Source organism: Pan paniscus, chromosome 12 (assembly GCF_029289425.2).
Source record: "Pan paniscus chromosome 12, NHGRI_mPanPan1-v2.0_pri, whole genome shotgun sequence".
Taxonomy (NCBI): domain Eukaryota; kingdom Metazoa; phylum Chordata; class Mammalia; order Primates; family Hominidae; genus Pan; species Pan paniscus.
In genome coordinates, this window is record NC_073261.2 from 89,436,188 (window position 1) to 89,459,249 (window position 23,062).

The 23,062-nt window shown below is 37.5% G+C and overlaps 1 protein-coding gene across 5 annotated transcripts in view; it reads left to right on the plus strand.

The window, feature by feature from the left end:
• Positions 1-23,062, plus strand: part of HEATR5B (HEAT repeat containing 5B) — a 102,875-nt gene that overhangs the window by 39,125 nt on the left and 40,688 nt on the right. For all 5 annotated transcript variants that reach the window (XM_063594627.1, XM_003817657.7, XM_008970903.5 and 2 more), the window contains 6 exons: positions 3,934-4,093; positions 4,712-4,901; positions 7,198-7,367; positions 12,156-12,300; positions 16,018-16,257; positions 16,765-17,016. In XM_063594627.1, coding sequence (XP_063450697.1) covers positions 3,934-4,093; positions 4,712-4,901; positions 7,198-7,367; positions 12,156-12,300; positions 16,018-16,257; positions 16,765-17,016 — 1,157 coding nt within the window. The remainder of the gene's footprint in view (positions 1-3,933; positions 4,094-4,711; positions 4,902-7,197; positions 7,368-12,155; positions 12,301-16,017; positions 16,258-16,764; positions 17,017-23,062) is intronic.

Sequence of the window (23,062 nt, forward strand, 5' to 3'; positions counted from 1 at the left end):
ATCAATCAATAGAAACGGCCCAGAAATGAAAAAAAAGATGAAATTAGCAAATAAGAATATTAAAAGAGCTATTATAAATATGCTTTACATTTTCAAGGAAGTACAGGAAAACCTGAGCATGATATGAGAAAAGGAATTTGGAAAAACAGCCCAAAGGAAACCTAGAAATGTAAAATGTATGTATGAAATGAAAAAATGCACTGGATAGGATTTACAGAAGGTTAGACAATGAGGTAGGAAAAACAGGTCAGTCAGCTGTATTTGTGTATTGACATCTTACACCAGCTTAGAATTAAGACCAAAATTCACAGAAATTGAGAAAAGATCATTCCAGTAATGTTGAAGACATAGAAACTATCAAAAATGAGGCGTAGAGAGAAAAAGGACTGGAATTAAAAATGAACAGAGTCTCAGTGACTTCTGGGACCAATATCAAGCTGTGTAACATGCATATAATTGAAATCTCAGCAAAGGGTAGGTTAAGAACTCTTATATATTGCCAGTAGAAATGCAAGATGTTACAGACACTTTGGAAGATAGTTTGATGGTTTCTTATAAAGGTAAATATATGCTTCTCTTTTGCCTACCAGTTCCACTTCTAGGTATTTACCTAAGAGAAATGAAAATGTATGTGCATACAAACACTTGTACTCAAACTTTTATAGTAGCTTTATTTATGAGAGCCAAAAACTGGAAAGTATCCACAATTATCAATGGTTGAATAGATAAATAGTGATGTATTCATAAATGGAATATTGTTCAGCTATATAAAAAGAGCAAACTACTTTTACAATAAATTGGATGAATCTTAAAAGCTTTGTTCTATGTAAAATAATCCAGACCCCAAAGACTAGGTACTATCTGATTTCATTCGTATGAAACTATATAAAAGGTAAACTATAATGATAGAAGACAGCTCGGTGGTTGCCAGGATGTTGGGGGAAGGAATATGACAACAAAGGGACCTAAGGCAACTTTCTGTGGTCATGAAAATGTCCTATATCTTGTGTTGTCAATATGGCAGCCACTACCCACATACGACTATTGAGCAGTTGAAATGTATCTTGCCCAAATTGATACACGCTGTGAGTGTGTAATACATATTGGATTTTGAAGACTTAGTTCAAAAAAAGAATGTAAAATATCTCAATAATTTGGTATATTGATTACATCTTGATATTTTAATATTTTGGATATATTGAGTTAAATAAAATGTATTGAAATTGATTTCAAGGCAGGAGGGTCACTTGAGGCCAGGCGTTTGAGACCAGCCTGGACTCTAAAACCTTCATTTCTATTTAAAAAAAATAATTTCACCTGTTTCCTTTTTGTCTTCTGGAGTGTGGCGACTAGAATATTTTAAATTACATATGTGGCTTCTATTAGGGACTTCAAAAAGTTCTTGAAATAATAGAATGAAAAGATACAAATAAAAATACAAACTTTTTTTCTCAACATAAGCTCCATCAGGTTCAAGACACTTTTGTAAGTGATGATGCCAGCCATTTAGTTCATCCCTAAACTGAGAATCCTGGGAATTTAACCATGTCAATGAAGTCTTTTTTGCATTATTAACTGAAGAAAAATGAGCACCCTTTAAATATTTTTTTTAAAGATTAGGAAACAACAACAAAAAAGTCATAAGAAGCCAAATCAGGACCATTAAGTGATTGTCTAATGACTTTCCATTGAAACTCTTGCAGAATTGCCCTTGGAGAAGAACTCTCTAGTGAAGCTTTCCCAGTTATTTTTTCGCTAAAGCTTTGGCTAACTTTCTCAAAATACTTTTATAATGAGCAGATGCTATTGTTCTTTGGCCCTTCTGAAAGTCAAGCAGCAAAATTTATTAAGCATTCCAAAAAACTGCTGCCATGACCTTTGCTCTTAACTAGTCCACTTTTGCTTTGAATGAACCACTTTTACTTCTTGGTATCTATTGATTTGATTGTGCTTTGTGTCAGGTTCATACTGTTAAAGCCATGTTCCATCTCCTGTTACAGTTCTTTAAAGAAATGCTTCAGGGTCTTGATCTCACTTGTTTAAAATTACCATTGAAAGCTCTGCCTTGTCCGCAGCTGATTTGGGTAGAACAGTTTTGGCACACATCAAGTGGAAAGTTTGCTCAACTCTAACGTTTCAGTCAGAATTATGTAAGCTGAACCAGTTGAGATATGTGTGTTGTTGGCTATTATTTCTGCTGTTAAATCATCAATACTCTTCAATTAGGGCACAGATAAGATGCATTATTTTCTCTCATATTGATGGGTGTGGTCTTCAGCTGTGGGCTTCATCTTCAGTATTATCTCATCCCTTCTTTTTTTTTTTTTTTTGAGACAGAGTCTCACTGTCGCCCAGGCTGGAGTGCAGTGGCGCGATCTTGGCTCACTACAGCCTCTGCCTCCCTGGTTTAAGTGATTCTCCTGCCTCAGCCTCTGGAGTAGCTGGGATTACAGGAAAGTGCCACCAAGCCCAGCTGATTTTTGTATTTTTAGTAGAGACAGGGTTTCACCATTTTGGCCAGGCTGGTCATGAACTCCTGACCTCGAATGATCCACTTGCCTTGGCCTCCCTAAGTGCTGGGATTACAGGCATGAGCCACTGTGCCCGGCCTGCCTCATCTCTTCTTAAAATGAGCTATTCATTTGTAAACTGCTGATATCTTTGACGGCATTGTTCTCACAAACTTTCGTAAAGCATCGGTGATTTCACCATTCTTCCACCCAAGCTTCACCATAAATTTGATGTTTGTTCTTAATTCATCGTTAGCAGAATTTGTGTTGCTCTGATAGGGGCACTTTTCAAACTGATGTTCTTATCCTTCTTGGTGCCTAAAACTAGGTCCTGTTCAGATATATTATAACAAGTTAGTACGAGTTTATTTTGGTACCCCAAAATGTTGAAATCCATGTTTAGTTCTTGCATAATGCGTAGTTTCCATAAACTTTTTGAAGACCCCTCGTATTCATCTTGGACATCTCTGTTCTAATGATTATGTGGTGGTTACATACTGTATACTTATCAAAACTCATTAAATTGTATATTTTAGTATACATTTAAAATTTAATTGTATACCTAAAGTTGGTGAATATTGTATGTGAGTCTCAATAAAGCTTATTTTTTAAAGTAATGTTCATCTCTTTTTATGTATTTGAATTCATTTAAAATATATTTCACAAAGAAAAAAGATTGGCCTTTTTTAAAGAGGTTCAAATCATAATTATAGGGTATTTCTTAAGTGTAAAATATTTTATGTAATACTGTGAAAAAACAAATACCTTTTTACTATTTTTAAAACCAAACATAAAAGTTATTTTGTTTTTTAAAAATATAAAAATATTTCAAATAAGTATTGGCTTTTCAAGGAATAATTAATATTAAAAATGAGTTGTCAAATTTTCTCTAAAATTAAAATAGGCTTTATTCAGTCAAATGTATGTTTTTAACCAATTATTATTATTATTATTATTAATATTATTATTATTGAGACAGGGTCCTGCTCTGTCACCCAGGCTGGAGTGCAGTGGCGTGATCACAGCTCACTGCAGCCTCACCTGTCAGGCTCAAGCAGTCCTCTCACTTCAGCCTCTCTACTAGCTGGGCCTACAGGCATGCGCTGCCATGACAGACTAAGTCTTTAATTTTTTTTAGAAATGGGATTTTGCCATGTTAGCCAGACTGGTCTCGAACTCCTGGGCTCAAGTGATCCACCGGCCTCAGCCTCCCAAATGCTGGGATTACAGGCATGAGCCATCACACCCAGCTGTAGTTATTTTAAATTGAAGTTCTAACTCCTGTTAGGGAGTGGAGAAAGAAGTAATTGATTATAATCTTTTCTTATTTCCCCAGTAAATCCCTGTTTTTGTGTGACTTACAATGTTGTTGTTTTTAAGGGAAATAGCAAAGTTAGTTCTTGAAGCATAATCTTTTTTTCAGGTTGAAATCGGCTCGAGATGTTGTATCTAGGACTGGTCATTCATTGGCTCTTGGTTGTTTGCATCGTTATGTTGGTGGAATAGGCTCAGGACAACATCTGAAGACCAGTGTCAGCATTTTATTGGCTCTAGCACAAGATGGGACATCCCCTGAAGTCCAGGTATAATATAATTGGCTTTTTTACTGCAAAAGTTTAGAAAATTTTTTGGAAAATTATTTGCTCTATGAAATAAAAATGACCGTGGTAAGTTGTTAGGACAAATATATTAGGGTTTGTTTTTGTAATAGTACATAGCAAGATTTTGTTTATCAGCCTAGCCTTAAAGTCTGTCTTATTCTGAGAATTTCACCCATTCACATACATTCCTTCAAACATATTTTCTTTTTATTGTGTATTATTCTGTGTACTTTTTTCTTCTTTTTTTTTAAATTTATTTAGATTTGTTAGCTTGATCAAGTTTTTTTTTTTTAAATAACCATCCTTCTCTCTCTTCCTGTGATACCCTAACCTAGGTCCTGGGTCATTGGCTGAATCTTCATGTGGACCCTTTGAATATTTTGTTTTTGTTGTTTCTTTTTAGACATTATTATACATAGGTAAATATAACTACAGTGAAGTTGAAGAATGTGTATGAAAATATCCTACAATCTGGATTTGCTACTTCACATTGTTAGGCCTAAAAATATTAAGAGTATACCCATGTAACAATTCAGTATACTCAATTCAGTACATTCGAATTCTTCCTTACAACTAAAATGAAATTATATTTTATTCTAGACTTGGTCTCTTCATTCACTTGCTTTGATAGTGGATTCTAGTGGTCCGATGTATCGTGGCTATGTGGAACCAACATTATCTCTAGTTCTTACCTTGCTGTTGACAGTTCCGCCTTCACATACAGAAGTTCATCAGTGTTTGGGTCGATGCTTGGGTGCTATAATAACTACTGTTGGCCCTGAACTACAAGGTAAGTAAATCATCTGAAATTAAGGAACCTAGATAGATAGTCAGTATCTTTAAATTTCCTGAATATCACCATCACATTACTTGAAGAAATTTTGTAATAACAATTACTATGTACTGAATACTTGGATTTACTGAAAGCCTGGCACTCAGCTTTTTACATGTGGCATTTTACTTAATCCCTACAAGAAACCTATGACATGATAATGTTTGTTGAAGTTTTGAGCAGAGAAAACATTTTAAATGAAATTTTACTTGGAGTCCCATGAAAACAAAGTTAAAAATGGAGTTCCTTTGGCCTAGAGTGCTATCCACATGTCTTCATGGACTTTTGCTTCATTTTTTTTGAACTCTAAGGATTAGGAACATAGCATGAAAAACCACTGTCATAAGGTAAATATTATCTAGATTTTGTTTTCTTTTTGCTAGAGGAAAAAGATATTAGCTAATTTTCTATGAGGAAGTAAACTGCGAGAAGATAAGTAACTTGCCTAGAGTTAGTCAACTTATGAGTGGCACATTTATGATCCTAAAGCCTATGTTTGTACCACTTAATTCCACTGAGCTAATTCTACTAATGGTTAAACTCCCAAGTCAGCAAATTATTGTAAAGATATCCTGAATATATAAACCACTTTCAGAGTTTTCCTTTTTCTCCTTTGTCATTTATTATATATGTTTTCAAAGGGTTGAGCTTTTAACATACATTATTTAATTCGGATAACAACCTAGAGACTGATATTATCTCTATTTTATTGATCAAATATTGAATCTGAGAGAGGTTAAGAACTTTCACAAGGTTTTGGAAACTAGTGAGTGGTTGGAGTAAGAAGTGAAGCCCAGATCAATTTCCGATGCTTGCATTCTTTTTTTTTATTTTGAATCTATTGCCCAGGCTGGAGTGCAGTGGTGTGGTCTCAGCTGACTGCAACCTCTGCTTCCTGAGTTCAAGCGATTCTCCTGCTTCAGCTTCCTGAGTAGCTGGGATTACAGGTGCCTGCCACTACACCCAGCTAATTTCTTGTATTTTTAGTAGAGACAGGGTTTCACCATGTTGGCCAGGCTGGTCTCGAACTCCTGACCTCATGATCCACCCACCTCAGCCTCCCAAAGTGCTGGGATTACAGGCGTGAGCCACCGCACCCGGCCTTTTTTTTCCTCTCCTTTTAAGAGATGGGGGTCTCACTATGTTGCCCAGGCTGGTCTCAAACTGCTGGCCTCAAGCAATCCTCCCACTCCCATCTCAGCCTCGCAAAGTGCTGGGATTACAGGCACGAGCCTCCACGCCCAGCCCGTTACCGGCATTCTTAATCTCTATGCTATGTTGCCTCCATTTTGACAGATATTTTTAAAAAGAGAGGAAAAAGAAAAAGACTTAAAATGCTAGAAATTGAAAAATATGTGACTTTTTCTTTCCCCCCGCCAGGGAGACAGAGTCTTGCTCTGTCTCCCAGGCTGGAGTGCAGCGTCATGATCTCAGCTCGCTACAACCTCCGCCTCTTGGGTTCAAGCAATTCTCCCGCCTCAGCTAACTTGTATTTTCAGTAGAGACGGGGGTTCCACTATGTTGGCCAGGCTGGTCTCGAACTCCTGACCTCAGGTGATTCGTCCGCCTAGGCCTCCCAAAATGCTGGTATTATAGGGAAAAACAGGTGATTTAAATAAGCCGCTTTCGTAGACCCATTGTCCTCTTTGGGAAAGTGAGGATAGTTCTTCCTGTGAATGTCACAGGGATATGAAGAGGATAAATATGTGCCTTTTATTAAGCATAGGTGTTTATCAAGTATTTTCAAAAGTGATAATGATAAGGCAATGCGTATAAAACTAGAATGTAGCTCTTATGTGATTTTTATGATTTCCTTATTTACGTTTAAAGATAGGCATATAGGCCGGGTGCGGTGGCTCATGCCTGTAATCCCAGCACTTTGGGAGGCCATGGTGGGTGGATCATTTGAGGTCAGAAGTTCGAGACCAGCCTGGCCAACATGGTGAAAACTCATCTCTACTAAAAGTTCAAAAATCAGCTGGGCGTGGTGGCGCGTGCTTGTAATCCCAGCTACTCCGGAGGCTGAGGCAGGAGAATTGCTTGAACCTGGGAGGCGGAGGTTGCAGTGAGCCGAGATCGCGCCACTGCACTCTAGCCTGGGCGACAGTGAGACTCCATCTCAAAAACAACAACAAAAAAAACCTGAATAATAATTGGATAGAATGGTTATTTAGAGGATTATTGTTTACTAGGAATATTTTTGGTGGTACTAATAAAATAATTATATTTTATATTTTCTTTCATTTTGCACCAGGGAATGGAGCAACAACTTCTACAATTCGTTCCTCCTGTTTGGTGGGTTGTGCAATAACACAGGACCATTCAGATTCTCTTGTTCAGGCAGCTGCCATATCTTGCCTTCAGCAGCTTCACATGTTTGCACCACGACATGTCAATCTATCTAGCCTTGTTCCTAGCCTTTGTGTAAGTATAGAGCTATTTCATTCATTGATTTTTAAGCTGTATTTTATTCTACATTTAAAAAAATTTTTATGGGTACATACTAGGTATATATATTTATGGGGTACTTGGGGTATTTTGATGCAAGCCTACAGTGTATAATAATCACATCAGAGTGAATGTGGTATCCATCACCTCAAGCATTTATCATTTATTTGTGTTATAAATATCCATAGTTATTTTAAAATGTACCATTAAAATTATTATTGACTACAGTCACCCCTTTATGTTATCAAATACTAGATCTTTTGTTTGTTTTTTGAACTTCAGTTGTCATTTTATGACGATTCATTTTATTCAGTGGTTTTCTCTTTTACCTTTTAAGAAATATCTTGATGAACTGTTTATTTCCTCGCTAAGAATATATCACATTTGGGCCAGGCACTGTGGCTCACACCTGTAATCCCAGCACTTTGGGAGGCTGACATGGGCAGATCATGAGGTCAGGAGATTGAGACCAGCCTGGCCAATATGGTGAAACCCCATCTATACTAAAAATACAAAATTAGCCGGGCATGGTGGCGTGCACCTGTAATCCCAGCTATTTGGGAGGCTGAGGCAGGAGAATCGCTTGAACCCAGGAGGCGGAGGTTGCAGTGAGCCGAGATCGCACCACTGCACTCCAGCCTGGGCGACAAAGCAAGACTCCATCTCCAAAAAAAAAATATATATATATATATATCACATTTTTAGTTTTTCCTACTCGGAATTTTATTTCCTAAAGCTTGATTGATACTTCTGAGTATCTGTTGCTATCATTATAATTGTTAATTTATTCATTCATCAGATACTTATTGATAGCCTGTTATATGTCAGGAGCCATGCGACCTACTGGAGATACATTTGTGGGTGAGACAAGATCAAGCCTCTGTGATAGTAAAGTTTATAGTTTACAAAGGAAAATGGAAAAATATTATTTACAAATAAGTGCTATAAAAGCCTGGAAGAGAGCATATAGCAGGAGGCCTATCATAATCCTGACATTCAGAAAAGATTTTCATTTAAAAATGGTATTTAAGGCCAGGCGCAGTGGGTCACGCCTGTAATCCCAGCACTTTGGGAGGCCAAGGCGGGGGGATCACCTGAGGTCAGGAGTTCGAGACCAGCCTGGGCAATGTGGTCAAACCTCATCTCTACTAAAAATCCAAAAATTAGTCAGGGGTGGTGGCAGGTGCCTATAATCTCAGCTACTCGGGAGGCTGAAGCAGGAGAAACGCTTGAACCCGGGAGGTGGAGGTTATAGTGAGCCAAGATTGCACCATTGCCCTCCAACCTGGGCGAGAAAAGCGAAACTCTGTCTCAAAAAAAAAAAAATGGATATTTAAGGTGTGGTTTGCAGAGTACATAGGAATTAGTTTACAAAGGGCATGATATTGAAGTAGACAGCATTTACTTTTAGACAGGAAGAAAAATACATGCAAGGCCCTAAACTGGGAAGGGCTGTCATACATTTAAAGAGCCAATTAGTTAGTGTGATTAAGGCTGAGAGAGAAGACAGAGACGTGGGACCTAGAGGAAATGAGACTGGACAACTAACCAGGTGACATATCATGCAGACTTTCTACATACATAAAACCTTTGGACTTTATTCTACAAGCAGTGGGAAACCATTAGAAGGTGTTCTCTGCAGGGGAGTGACATAATGAGATTTGCACTTTTTACATTTTGTTCTTGCTGCATGATAGAGAGTGGACTCTACAGGGTAAGAATTACGGTATTCTCGGAAGAAGATGGTAGTGATTTGCTCTAAGTTAGTAGTAAGAGAATGGGGAGAAATCAATGGATTTGAATAATATTTAGGATGAAGGATTTGTTCATTAATTGGCTCTTAGTGGGGCATAGTTGGAGAAGAGGGTTAGAAGGATGTGGCCTAGGTTTTTGACTTGAGTATAGTAATGTAATTCCCTGAGATTGGCAACATTGGAGGAGGAGGGTTGGGAAGAGTGGATATCATTAATTCAGTTTTAGACACGTGGATAGTTAGTTTTATGGGCCTGGAGCTCAGAAAAGAGAGGTCTGGTTAAAGAGGTAAATTTGAGAGGCATATGCATTTATATGGAAAACAGAGACATAGGAGTAGATGAGATCACCAAGGAGAGAGTCATGATTGAGGAACCCAACTTGAAAATTTTAGAAAAGAGGAAAGGAGTCAGCCAGAAATATGTAGAACAGTTAAGAGAGATTAAAGAAGGAATAGAGGTTGTGTTGTTCACAGAAGCTAAATGGAGTAGAAGAGTGGTGTTTTTGGAAAAATTGACAAGCTGATTCTAAACTTAATAGGGAAATGCAAAGTGCTTGTAAAGATCAATGAAGTTGGAAGATTTACTATACGTACTATCAAGATTTACCATAATCTCCAGTAAGAAAGACAGGGTAGTATTGCAAGGATACACAAGTAGACAAATGGAACACAACGGAGTGTCCAGAATTGGATTCACACATACACAGTCATATAACTTATGACTGTGGCACATGGTACCACTACAGTTCAGTGTGGATAGGATTATCTTTTCAATAAATATAGGGATTAAAGATACCATTGATTGTACTTTACAACTCTAATATCACAGATGTTAAAATGAAAAGGAAAAGTACACCTGATAATAACTGCAGTGGAGTTTTTGAAAACACTTTGTAAAGTGGTTTGTTTCTTTCACTTAGGCTTTGCCGGTCACCGTTTGTTGAATGTATTTTCTTAGCTACAATTCTCTGTAATTGTTACTAAATTAAAATGTTATGATGTTGTCCATATATGTTTTATCATTTGATTCTTACAGCAGTTGTGTAAGATGGGTGGATTGGATATTGTCCCCACTGTAAAAATAAAAAGGCAGAAACTTCAAGAGACTAAGTGACTTGTTCTTCCCATGTGATATGACCATGCTTGAGCTTTCTAATTAATTATGGAGTATTTGAAAGCTCCAAAATGTCTTTATTTTCAGGAAGAGGAATAAATAAAGTACTTTGTTGGCTGGGTGCGGTGGCTCACACCTGTAATCCAAGTGCTTTGGGAGCCCAAGGCAGGCAGATCACTTGAGTGCAGGAGTTTGACACCAGCCTGGGCAATATAATGAGACCTTGTCTCTACAAAAAATTAAAAAATGAGGCGAGAGGATCGCTTGAGCCCGAGAGGTTGAGGCTGCAGTAAGATGTGATTGTGCCACTGCACACCAGCCTGGGCGATGTCTTAAAAACAAAACAAACAGCCAGGTGCGGTGGCTCACGCCTGTAATCCCAGCACTTTGGGAGGCTGAGGTGGGCGGATCAGAAGGTCAGGAGATGGAGACCATCCTGACTAACACAGTGAAACCCCATCTCTACTAAAAATACAAAAAATTAGCCGGGCGTGGTGGCAGGCACCTGTAGTCCCAGCTACTTGGGAGACTGAGGCAGGACTATGAATTTTATGCAAGTATATCTTGAATTACAAATGCTATATTAATAGCCTAAAAATATACTATCTGGCATTGTGAAGGGGAGATGTATTCCATACATGTGTTCTTCTCCATCCCCATCATTTGTGTCTGGGACTCTTTCTAAAAGATTACTTCCTTGCTTGAAAAGCAGCAGATGGAACATAATTTAATATTTTCTTCATGAGTCAGATTTATACTAATAATTATAATAGCTTACATTTGTTGAGCAGTTACCATGTGCCAGCCAGCATTGTAAGCATTTTACTTATTTACACCATATTCCTGTGAAGAGTTAATATTCCCACCTTACATGTGGGCAGATCAAGGCACAGAGGGGCTAAGTAACTTGTGTAAGGTGTCACAGGAATAAGTGACAGAGCCAGGATTCTAACCCAGTCTGGCAGCTGTGCCTGAGTTCTTAACTTTTATGCCATGTTGCATCTTATACTTTTATGTTTTAGAGTGTACTATATTCAGGGACCTTTCAGATGAAAAAAATACTGTGGCAAAAGGCCCCATTTTGCAATTTTTTCAGGTGATTATGTTTGCTTGATTTGGTTTTTTCACTTTGATAACCTCCTTTGCTTTCAAATATTATGGTGTGCTCTGCCCCCTAACTTTTCATTCACTACATTTGATCTCTATATACTTAAAAAATTTAGATGACAAAGTTGAATAGGACCATGTGTAAAATAAGATGTGCAGAAGGTCCTTCTGGATTTTTCATTTAACTATATTGTATGAGCTTTAGAGGACAGATCTTGGGACAATTATTTTGGCTACTAACATTTTTTTTGTATATTTTATTAGTAGTAGTATTTTGTCAGAAGGCCATCATTTGACTGTATTTTAAACAACTGAGGTTGTTAAATGAAGAGCATCTTCAGAAGTAAGATGTTAATATATATTCATTAGGGCTGGGCACGGTGGCTCATGCCTGTAATCCCAGCACTTTGGGAGGCCAAGGTGGGCAGATCACGAGGTCAGGAGTTCGAAACCAGCCTGGCCAACGTGATGAAAACCCAACGCTACTAAAAATACAAAAATTAGCCAGGTGTGGTGGCAGGCACCTGTAATCCCAGCTACTTGGGAGGCCGAGGCAGGAGAATCGCTTGAAACCAGAAGGCGGAGGTTGCAGTGAGCTGAGATCACGCCACTGCGCTCCAGCCTGGGCAACAAGAGCAAAACTCTGTCTCAAAAAAAAAAAAACAAATATATATATATATATATATATATATATATATGTATGTATGTATATATATATTCATTAGGCAAATAAGATTAAAGAATTACAGCTTTTTAAAGAGAAATCGCCTAACATTGTTATTATTTACAGGTTCACTTATGTAGTTCCCATTTGTTACTTCGACGAGCAGCTGTGGCATGTCTTCGGCAACTTGCACAAAGAGAAGCAGCGGAAGTATGTGAATATGCCATGAGCCTGGCAAAAAATACAGGGGACAAAGAGAGCAGTAGTGCCAGTAAGTTATATTATTGGTCAATATTCTTTTTTGTTTAACTACTTTTACATTTCAATTAAGTACTTTTTATCGAATAACATTTTTGTGTTGAAATGTGGCCAGATGTCTTATTCTTTGAAATAAAACCATTACCACTTTTAAAATTCCAATGTGGTTTTCTTGATAATTTTGCATTTTTGCTTTTTAAAAATTTTTGCAAGTTGGGCATAGTGTTGTGTACCTGTAGTCCTAGCTACTCAGGAGGCTGAGGTGGGAGGATCACTTGAGCCCAAGGGTTTAAGGTTACAGTGAGCTATGGTCATGCCCCTGTGCTCCAGTCTGGGTGGTAGAGTAAGACCATGTCTCCTAAAGTAAGGAAGTAAGTAAATAAATAAGTAAAAAGTTGGGTGTGAGTGACTAGATTTTTAAAAAATTATTTGCAGCTTAAAAAAACTGAAAAATATTTAGTATCAGAATATTTCTGCCATTTCTTGAGGATGTTTCAGGGGCACTTGAAGGTTTCCAGTTCTGGATGGTAGTTAGCCTCTTGTGATGTAATTTTTCCTCTAAGAAGGTAAGACCAAAGTAGCCAATAAAACTATGAAATGTCAGTAGATGTTTGGTAGCAAAAGGATGATCTTTGCTTCCTTTAGTTCTTTCTGCTTTTTTGGAGGGTTTTAGGTGTAGCTTAAATTCCTAGCTGGTCTTCTGCTATCTTTCTGCCTTTTTGGAGGGTTTTAGGTATAGCTTAAATTCCCAGCTGGTCTTCTGATATCTAGGTGTAGGTGGTTTGGAAACTTTTTAAGAGTTTAATTGACAGAGATATTTCCCCTATTATGAGGGAAAATTTTTACTTATAAAAGTTTTCTAATGCCTAGAAGCTGCTTGGATACAAAGAAGCAAGATACAAGAATAACTTCAATTGTAGCATAGCATAAGAACTTTATTAACAGACATACAGTATTGTAGAATATTAAAGAAGTTTATTATAAAAACCTACCAGTAGACAGTACTGTTTTTTGGAGAGAAAACATCACCAAAAGTAGTTACAGAACTCTTCTGAATACATATAAATTTTCAGAACTTCTACATGTCAGTTGCCATAAACAAAATTGAGACTACTTGGAAGGCTGAGACAGATCACTTGAGTCCAGGAGTTCAAGTCCAACCTAGGCAACATAGTGAGATCCTGTCTCTTTAAAAAAAAAAAAAAGAAGAAAGAAAAGAAAAACAGAAAAACAGCTAAGATAGGGAAAAATATTTACAAAATATATTTTTATTAACTAATTTTATTTACTAATGTACGTATTTAATAAAATATAAAAGTGTTTAAAGCTTTTACAAATGAGTATGTTTGGAGTCCCCAAGATCACCCCCAGGTTTGATGATTTCCCGGGTGGACTCAGCGTATAGGCATTTTCCTGGCTGTGTTTATTATGACAAAAGGAAGAAAAGGTGTGTAGGATGAAGTTAGAGGAAACCAGGCACAAGCTCCCCAGAGCCCTGTCCCCATGGAGTCATAGAGATCGCAACCCAGCAATGGATTGTGACAGCATGTGTGTAATGTATTCTCCCAGACAAGCTTATTAAAGACTTAATGCCCAGTGTTTTTATTGGGGGCTGATCCCATAGGCATAGCCTGCCTGGCACATACCAAAAGTTCGAACTCAGAAGGAAAGCAGATGTTCAGCAGAAGCCACAGTTTAGGTACAGCGAGCCACTTTTATCAGGGAATTAATGGTGGGAAACCTCTAGAAACCCAATTCCCAGATGCTAGCCAAGGGCTAACCTTGCAATTAAGTCTTACTAAGGTAGTCTCAGGCCTGCAATGTTAATTTGTTTTTGCACCTTGTAAAAACCACTAGAGCACATTTTATAAAGAAGAAATAACAAATATCTTTAACCTCCAGTGATTTAACAATTGCAAGTTACTATAATCATAAAATAGCATTTTTCTTCTATAAAAGTGATCAAGATTAAAAATAATAATTATAACCAGTGTTGGGAAAAGTGGGAATAGATATTTCTTGTACTACAGATAGAAATGTAGAGTCATGCACATTTTCTGGAGGGTTTTTTGGCACTATCTCCTTGAAGTTTTCAAAATGTGCTTACCCTTTGACCTAGAAATTCCCTCTTAAGGAATTCGTCCTCTAATCAATTAATTTTCTTTTAAGGAATTTGTCCTCAGTGATTAATCAATTAATTTTCCCTTAATTTATTGGTTTGCTGCGTAGCCGTTAACATTCATACTATAGAAGTATAATTACTGAAATGGGAAAATATTCACTATCTACTGCTAAGTGAAAAAAAAGTCTCTGTGCCTAATCTCTTCCTAGTGTTCTCTTTCCTTGGAACCCTCTCATTTAACTTTTTCTATTGTTTTAGAATTTCACTCACTATGGCTATTTTCTTCAAACCTCCCCTTATTCTGTATTTGGGGTGACACAACAAAAATAGTTACCTTTCGGTTCCATTCCTCTGTCTTACTCCCTTCAGGGTTCAGTGGGCTCTAGACTTCAGAGGGCGTAATAATACTCATTCTTAAAGCCACCAGTTATATACCACTGCTGTTTACAAGAATGAAAAGATTTTCCGATGAAGCAAGAAATTTAACCACTATTTCATGACAACATTGCTTTTTGGTTGTTGTTACTCTTTGGATTTTCCCAAATTTTTTTAATTAATTAATTTATTTATTTATTTATTTTTTGTTGTTGTTGTTGAGACAGAATCTCTGTCACCCAGCTGGAGTGTAGTGGTGCGGTCTCGGGTCACTGCAACCTCCGCCTCCCAGGTTCAAGCGATTCTCCTGCCTCAGCCTCCCGAGTGGCTCGAATTACAGGCACCTGCCACTGCACCTGGCTAATTTTTGTATTTTTAGTATAGGCAGGATTTCACCATCTTGGCCAGGCTGGTCTTGAACTCCTGACCTTGTGAACCTTCCACCTCGGCCTGCCAACGTGCTGGGATTACAGGCGTGAGCCACTGTGCCCAATGGAGTTTCACTCTTGTGGTCCAGGCTGGAGTGCAATGGCACAATCTCGGCTCACTGCAACATCTGCCTCTTGGGTTCAAGCGATTCTCCTGCCTCAGCCTTCTGAGTAGCTGGGATTACAGACACCCGCCACCATGCCCAGCTAAATTTTGTATTTTTAGTAGAGACGGGGTTTCGCCATGTTGGCCAGGCTGGTCTCGAAGTCCTGATCTCAGGTGATCCACCTGCCTCAGCCTCCCAAAGTGCTGGGATTACAGGCGTGAGCCACTGCGCCCAGCCTTGGATTTTCCCAATTTTTAAATGAACTCTTAGGATACAATACACTTAGAGTTTGTGTTCTGGCTTTATAAAAATTTTAAAATCTGAACTATAACACTGAATAAGTTTCAATTTATTCTTCTAACAAATACAATAGTTTTTTAGTTTGCTAAATATATTTAGCTGTATATCTCTGTCCCACACTTTTTCTTATTAGAATCAAGTATTTATTGAGAGTTCCCTGAGATTTGTTTACAATATCTCAGAATAATCAGTTTTACAGTTCGAGGTTTTACTCTAATTGCCAGATTAAATTATAATCCCAAAGATATGTAAACTAGAGGCCATAGTTAAATTGTATATAGCTAGCTGGTTTTGTGGTTGTTGTGAATTTATATGTAAGACTTGGTCTTTATCATAATTGTTACCTATAGCGTACACCAAAATACCATACAAATTCATTTGTAAAAATTACCTTTCAGATGTCAGTCCTTTTGCCCCTGGGGTTAGTTCTCGAACTGATATCCATTGCCGGCACCAAGGTGTTAATATAACAGAAACTGGTCTTGAGGGACTTCTTTTTGGAATGCTAGACCGGGAGACAGATCGAAAATTATGTTCTGATATTCATGACACTTTGGGACATATGCTTTCTTCGCTGGCAGTAGAAAAACTTTCTCATTGGCTAATGCTTTGTAAAGATGTCCTGGCAGCTTCTAGTGGTAAGTATTTAATGTGCGTTCTTAAAATAATGGAAATTGTTTTACTTCTGATATGTACATGTAGATATATGTATAAAGATACATACATGTAAATTATAGCTTATATTTAAAAGTAATAACTTTTGATCTACAAATCTCTGTCAAAATGTTGAAAGTTAAATTATGTTTTAAACAAATGAGCTTTTTTATATTGTTGGGAAAATATATTTCAAAATTTTTTGGAAGTTCAAACTAAATTTTCATGTATAAAAACCCCAAGTTACTCTAGAGTATGACATAGTATGTAAAACTATTGAAATATGTAAATGTAGTTTACATAAAAGTAATTTATGTTATCTTTTCCTTGGCTTTTGATTGTTTAAAAAAAATTCTGCTAGTTTTACTGTTTTCCAGCAAGTAAGAATTTAGTCTTTTTTTAAAATTAAAAAATTTTTAATATTAATAACTTTTTAAAGGATCATTTTTGCTTATGTGAGATTGTTACAATATTCCTTATTCTTGTTATAGATATGAGTACTGCAACTCTCTTAAGTAGTGGAAAAGATGAAGAAGCTGAAAAGAAAGATGAGATGGATGATGATACCATGTTTACCACGTTAGGTGAAGAAGATAAATCAAAGCCCTTTGTGGCCCCTCGCTGGGCCACTCGAGTATTTGCTGCCGATTGCCTGTGTCGAATCATCAATTTGTGTGAGAATGCAGACCAGGCTCACTTTGATCTTGCCTTGGCACGTTCTGCTAAACTTCGAAACCCTACAAGTAAATTTAAAATCAGTACTTTGTCCCCAAAACATTTTTACAGCTTGAGATATTTTGCTGCTATGAGATATTTTACTGCGACGGATATAGCGTGCTTTAGAATATGCCATTTATTTATTGTAAGTTCTCTTGCCTTTCATCTTAGTTTTCTGTCCCCTCTGCATACTAGTCATCTTCTGATTCCTATTGGGAAGATAAGTTGAAGAAGGTGGTCCACAAGATAGATTGATCTGTGTGTCTATTTAATCATTTGCCCAAAGGATAATGATGGCAGTTACTTAGGTTTTCTCAGTACGTTGTCCTGGATTTTAGCATTTCAGCGGAAAGGAAATGGTAAAATTTTAAGGCATATAAATAAAGTGAGCTTTGCTGTCCCCAGCCATGGAGAGTATCAGAATTCATGAATGCACTGGTAGATTTCAAACTCTCAAATTTCAGAAGTGCTATTAGGTATTTTTGAAAAGGTGAAAATTGTTTATTATGGAAACAATTTTTATCTTATTATTTTTTATCTTTTGTAAACTTTTTATACCATGTATCCCCTGAATCTGTTATTATAGGGAATTTACAAAGAGACCATCAGACCCAGTACCTTCATTTCATAGTTGAAGAGACCCAGAGAAATTGAGAGGTGATAGAGTAACAGATTCCTTATCTTATAGTTTGTTGTCTCTTCATCACCCAGTCATTTTTTAAATATCTGAAGACAAATTGTATGTGTTAACAATATTGACGTCTATGAATTGAAAATGCCTTTTGGGTTATTTCATTGTGTATAAGAAGCAGCAGAGCTCACATACATATTTTTAAAACAAACAGGCTGGGTGCGGTGGCTCATGCCTGTAATTACATCCCAGCACTTTGGGAGGCTGAGGCAGGTGGATCACTTGAGGTCAGGAGTTCAAAACCAGCCTGGCCAACGTGCTGAAACCCCATCTCTACTAAAAATACAACAAATTAGTGGGCGTCCTGGCACATGCCTGTAGCCCCAGCTACTCAGGAGGCTGAGTCAGGAGAATCGCTTGAACCCGGGAGGCGGAGGTAGCAGTGAGCTGAGATCATGCCACCGTACTCCAGCCTGAGCGACAGAGCAAGACTCTGTCTCAAAAACATACAAACTGTAAAACAGTAGTACAACATGTATAAAATGAGACTCTGAATATAGGTTATCAGCAAAGCACAATACATCATGAACATAGTGTTTTTGTTCATGTCATTATTCAGCAAATATTTACTGCATCCTGTTTTTTGGTATACGGTAGGGATACATAGAAGAAAAAAACATAGTCCATACCCTGGAAGAACTTATAGCCTAGAAGACAGAGAGACAGACTTCTCAGTCAAATAGTTATGGCGTGTCCCAATAGTAGTATGTTAAAGTACTTTGAGAACATTAAAAAACACATAGTATTCATTTCCTATAAAGCCAGGGAAGACGTCACAGAAGAGGTTATTTTGAAGATTAGTTTTAAAGGCAGAGAAAGGGTTAGAAGAGACTGGTGGCATTAGTTTTCTATTGCTGCTATAACAAATGCCCACAAACTTGGTTTAAAATCACACAAGTTTATCATCTTACAGTTCTGTAGGTCAGAAGTCCAACAAGAGTCTCGCTGGGCTAACATCAAGGCATCGGCAGGGCTGTGTTCCTTTCTAGACGCTCTAGGGGGCATCCCTTTCTTTTTCTTTCCAGCTTGTATATGCTGCCTGCACTCCCTGGCTCACGGCTCCCTCTCTCTCTTCAAAGCCAGCAGCGTTAAATCTCTCTGATGCTTCTTCAGTCGTCACATGTCTCTGACTGCAGCCAGGAAAGGTGCTCTGCTTTTAGGGACTCATGTGATTAGATTGGGTCTGCCTTGATAATTAAGGCCAGTCTCCATGTTTTAGACTCCATAACCTTAATCACATCTGCAAAGTCCCTTTTGCCCTGCAAGGTAACATATTCACAGGTTCTAGGGATTAGGTGTGGAGATTTTGGGGTGCTAATATTCTGCCTACTACACTGGTTTATTAGAAGCAGAGGGATTCAACATGAAAAAGCTGATTGCCAAATAAATAAATAAGTAAATAAAAAGAATCAGAGGAAGTAAGAATTTGTAAAGCCAAGGAATCATAAGTGTGCATACTACATTTAGGAAATAGTGAAAATCCTTAGGTTGACCTTACTTTCTTTGGATTTCTTAACTGTTATTTTTCTTCCTCATTGTGTCTTGTCCTTTTACCTTAGTTCTCAGAGATCCTCACAGGTTTTTTCTTTATACATTGATGTTTTGCTTTTTTCTGCCTTCATTAGTAATCTTAAGTGTGCTTTAATTTTTTTTAATTTTCCTGTAATTTGTCTACGTTTCTCCCACCTCCATTGTATCATATCCTTTTTACTCTCTATGGTTTTCTGTTTTTATACCATAGCAGCCAGGATTCTTTTCATCCTATCGAGGATGCTGCATGATTTTTTTTTTAATTCTGGTTTTTATAGAACACTGTTTCCAGAGATTAGCCATTTCTCTGAATCTTCAGAATCGTTCTTTTCCCTGGTTGCATTTTTCTTTAATAAACTTAATTGTTTATATATTCTTGAAAGAGAAGAGTACTCTCCATATTTGGAATTTTCTCTCAGTGTGGAGGTGGATTGCCCATGTTCTCTGTTGTTCATGTATTTCCCATCTGTAGTTGGAGGGTAAGCTGTTGTAATAGCTCCCACCTAGATTCCAGTGTCTGGCATATTTTGTTCTGGATCCTTTCTAACAGGATGCTTTCTAACATCACCGCCTGCCATTCTGATTCTGAACAGTCATGGCAGAGTATATGAAAAAGTATAGACCCAATAAATGTGCTATTCAGGCTCTCCTCTATCATCTTCATCTCTTCATCTTCCTATCTCCTATGCTTTAATTGTAGGGAATTACTACTCCCCAAATATAATAAACCACCGAATTATCTTTCCACTTTGAAGTTTTTGCTCAGTCCCCTTCTCATTCCCACCTTTTCAAGAGTTCATTTCCTAGGATTTAGAAAAAAGACAGAGGTCTTGCTTTGAGGAAGGGTAGACATAGAGATGGGCAGAGAAGCAGCAGCACTCTGGTTGTTGGGGAAAGTGGCACTCTCGTTCCAGAAACAATTACCTAGATTTTGGTTTGGTAGATTGATATAGTCCTAGACTTTGTCAATTAGGTGATAAAGTGCAGGAGGAATAATAGGTCTTTTTATTTACTTTTAGGTTGGCATAATATAAGTAGACCCATTTTAATCTACTTCGTACTGCCTTGGGAATTTTCTCCCAAATTTTGGCAGTAGTTTATTGTACCTCATTCTTGTTTGTTTGTTTCTCAATTTTTTGTTGTAGTAAAATACATATAACATAATTACCATCTTTTCTAGCTTATCAGTTGGGCAACATTTTTTTAATTGACCTACAAATATATATATCATGTACAACAAGAGTTTTTAAGTATGTATACATTGTAGAATAGTTAAATCTAGCAAATTAACAAATACATTACCTCACCTAGTTATCATTTTTGTGTGAGACCACTTAACATCCACCATCTTTGCATTTTTCAAGAATACAGTGTATTGTCATGAAGTGTAGTCACCATGCTATAGAGTAGATCTCTTACACTTACTCCTCCTATTTAACTGTAATTCCATGTACTTTGACCAGCATATCCCCATCTTACCCTTAACCTCTGGTAACCACCATTCTACTCTCTACTTCTGTTAGATTAACTTTTTTAGATTCCACGTATGAGTGAGATCATGTGGTATTTTTCTGTGCCTGACGTATTTCACTTAACCTAATGCCTCCAAGTTCATCCATGTTGTCTCAAATAATAGGACTTTATTCTTTTCTATGGCTGAATAGTATTCCATTATGTATTTATACCACATTTTCTTTATCAATTGATAGACACAGGTTGGTTCATATCTCAGTTATTGTGAACAGTCCTGCAGTAAACATGAGAGTGCAGATATCTCTTCAACATACTTAGTTCAAAACCTTGCTTTTACTGGTAGTGTGTTTTTGCTTCCTATAGGTGAGGAAGCACTGCGGGCTTCTAGCCAAATGTTTTGCCTTCTCTGCTTGCCTCCCACCCACAAAGCAACTGATATTCTTTTTATTTTTATTTTATTTATTTATCTTTTTCTGAGACAGAATCTTGCTCTGTCACCCAAGCTAAGTGCGGTGCTGTGATCTCAGCTCACTGCAGCCTCAGCCTCCTGGGTTCAAGCGATTTTCCTGCCTCAGCCTCCTGAGCTGCTGACATTACAGGCACCCGCCACCATGCCCAGCTAATTTTTGTATTTGTAGTAGAGACGAGGTTTCACCATGTTGGCCAGGCTGGTCTCAAACTCCTGGCCTCAAGTGATCTGCCCGCCTTGGCCTCCCAAAGTTCTAGGATTGCAAACATGAGTCAGTGCACCTGGCCAGATATTCTTTTTAAACTCAAGATTCTAAAGTTAGTTTTTTTGGTAGGCACATGAAAAAATATGAAGATACACATCTTATGACTTTGACAACAACAATAACAACAAAAACTTCTTTAAATAGGAACTGCTTGGGGATCAGGCTGAACCATAGATATGTCACTGCTTCAAAAAGACTTTGTGGGTTTTGAAGCCTCCTGAAGAACTTCATAGACCTTGAGCTTAATAATTTCTTTAGATAATTTGTGTTGCTAAGTCTTTTAAGTTCACTGATCTTTAGTATTTAATCTCTATTAATTTTATCCAGTGTAGTTTTCATTTCAGATATTTTACTTTATATCTCTAAATTCCCCTTTGTGATTTTTTTCTACCTTTCATTTCTCCTTTAATTATTTTCGTGCTTTTCTTTTCCCTCTTTGAACATAGGAAACATTGATAATAGCTTTTTAAAGTTCCCTGTCTAATTATCTTATCTTTTTCATTTCTAGACTTGTTTCTATTCACTGATTTTTTTTCTCTCTCTCTCTTTGTTGTGAGACATATTTCCCTACTTCTTTGCATTCTTGGTAATTTTTTATTAGATGTCAGACACTGTAAGTTTTACGATATTAGTGCTGGATTTTGGTGTATTCCAAAATAATTTTGGACTTTGTTCTGGGATGTAGTTAAATTACTTGGTATCATTTTAATTATTCTGAGACTTGCTTTTAAACTTTGTTCATACAGATCCAGGACAACTTTTACTCTAGGGCTAAAAGGAAAAACATTTCCCTTTTCCATATCTTATTATAAAGGTCGTTTCCTTCTTATTTTGTAGATTTAAGTTTCCTGACAAGAGTTTTTCTAGAGATTGGCAGACTCCAGCCTACAGTCCAAATCCAACCTACAGCCTTTTTTGTAAATAAAGTTTTATTGGAGCACAGCACACTCATTTCTCTACGTATTGTCTGTGGCTGCTTTTGCACCATAACAGTGGAGTTGAGTAGTTGCAATGGAGATAATATAGCCTGAGCCCAGGCATGGTGGCTCACGCCTGTTATCCCAGCACTTTGGGAGGCCGAGGTGGGCGAATCACAAGGTCAGGAGTTTGAGACCAGCCTGGTCAACATGGTGAAACCCCATCTCTATTAAAAATACAACAATTAGCTGGGCGTGGTGGTGGGTGCCTGTAATCCCAGCTCCTTGGGAGGCTGAGGCAGGAGAATCGCTTGAACCCTTTGGGGGCAGAGTTTGTAGTGAGCCAAGATCACACCACTGCACTCCAGCCTGGGCAACAGAGCAATACTCCATCTCAAAAAAAAAAAAATGATAAAAAGAGATAATATAGCCTATAAAGTGTGAACCAAAAAGTGACTGAAGCAGATATCAATTGATAGAGGTTTATTAGCCAAGGTTAAGGATTCACCTGGGAAAAAACACAGGTAACAGGAGCATCTGTGACCTGTGTTTTTTCCAAAGGGGGTTTTGGGAACTTCCTTATTTAAAGAAGAAAGAACAGCAGGAAGGAAAAAAAAAGGGAACGAAGGGTAAGCAGTGATCAGATGGTTATTATATTCCTATGAGGCTCTGATTAGCCTCAGTAAATTTTTTTTTTTTTTTTTTTTGAAACAGGGTCTCACTTTGT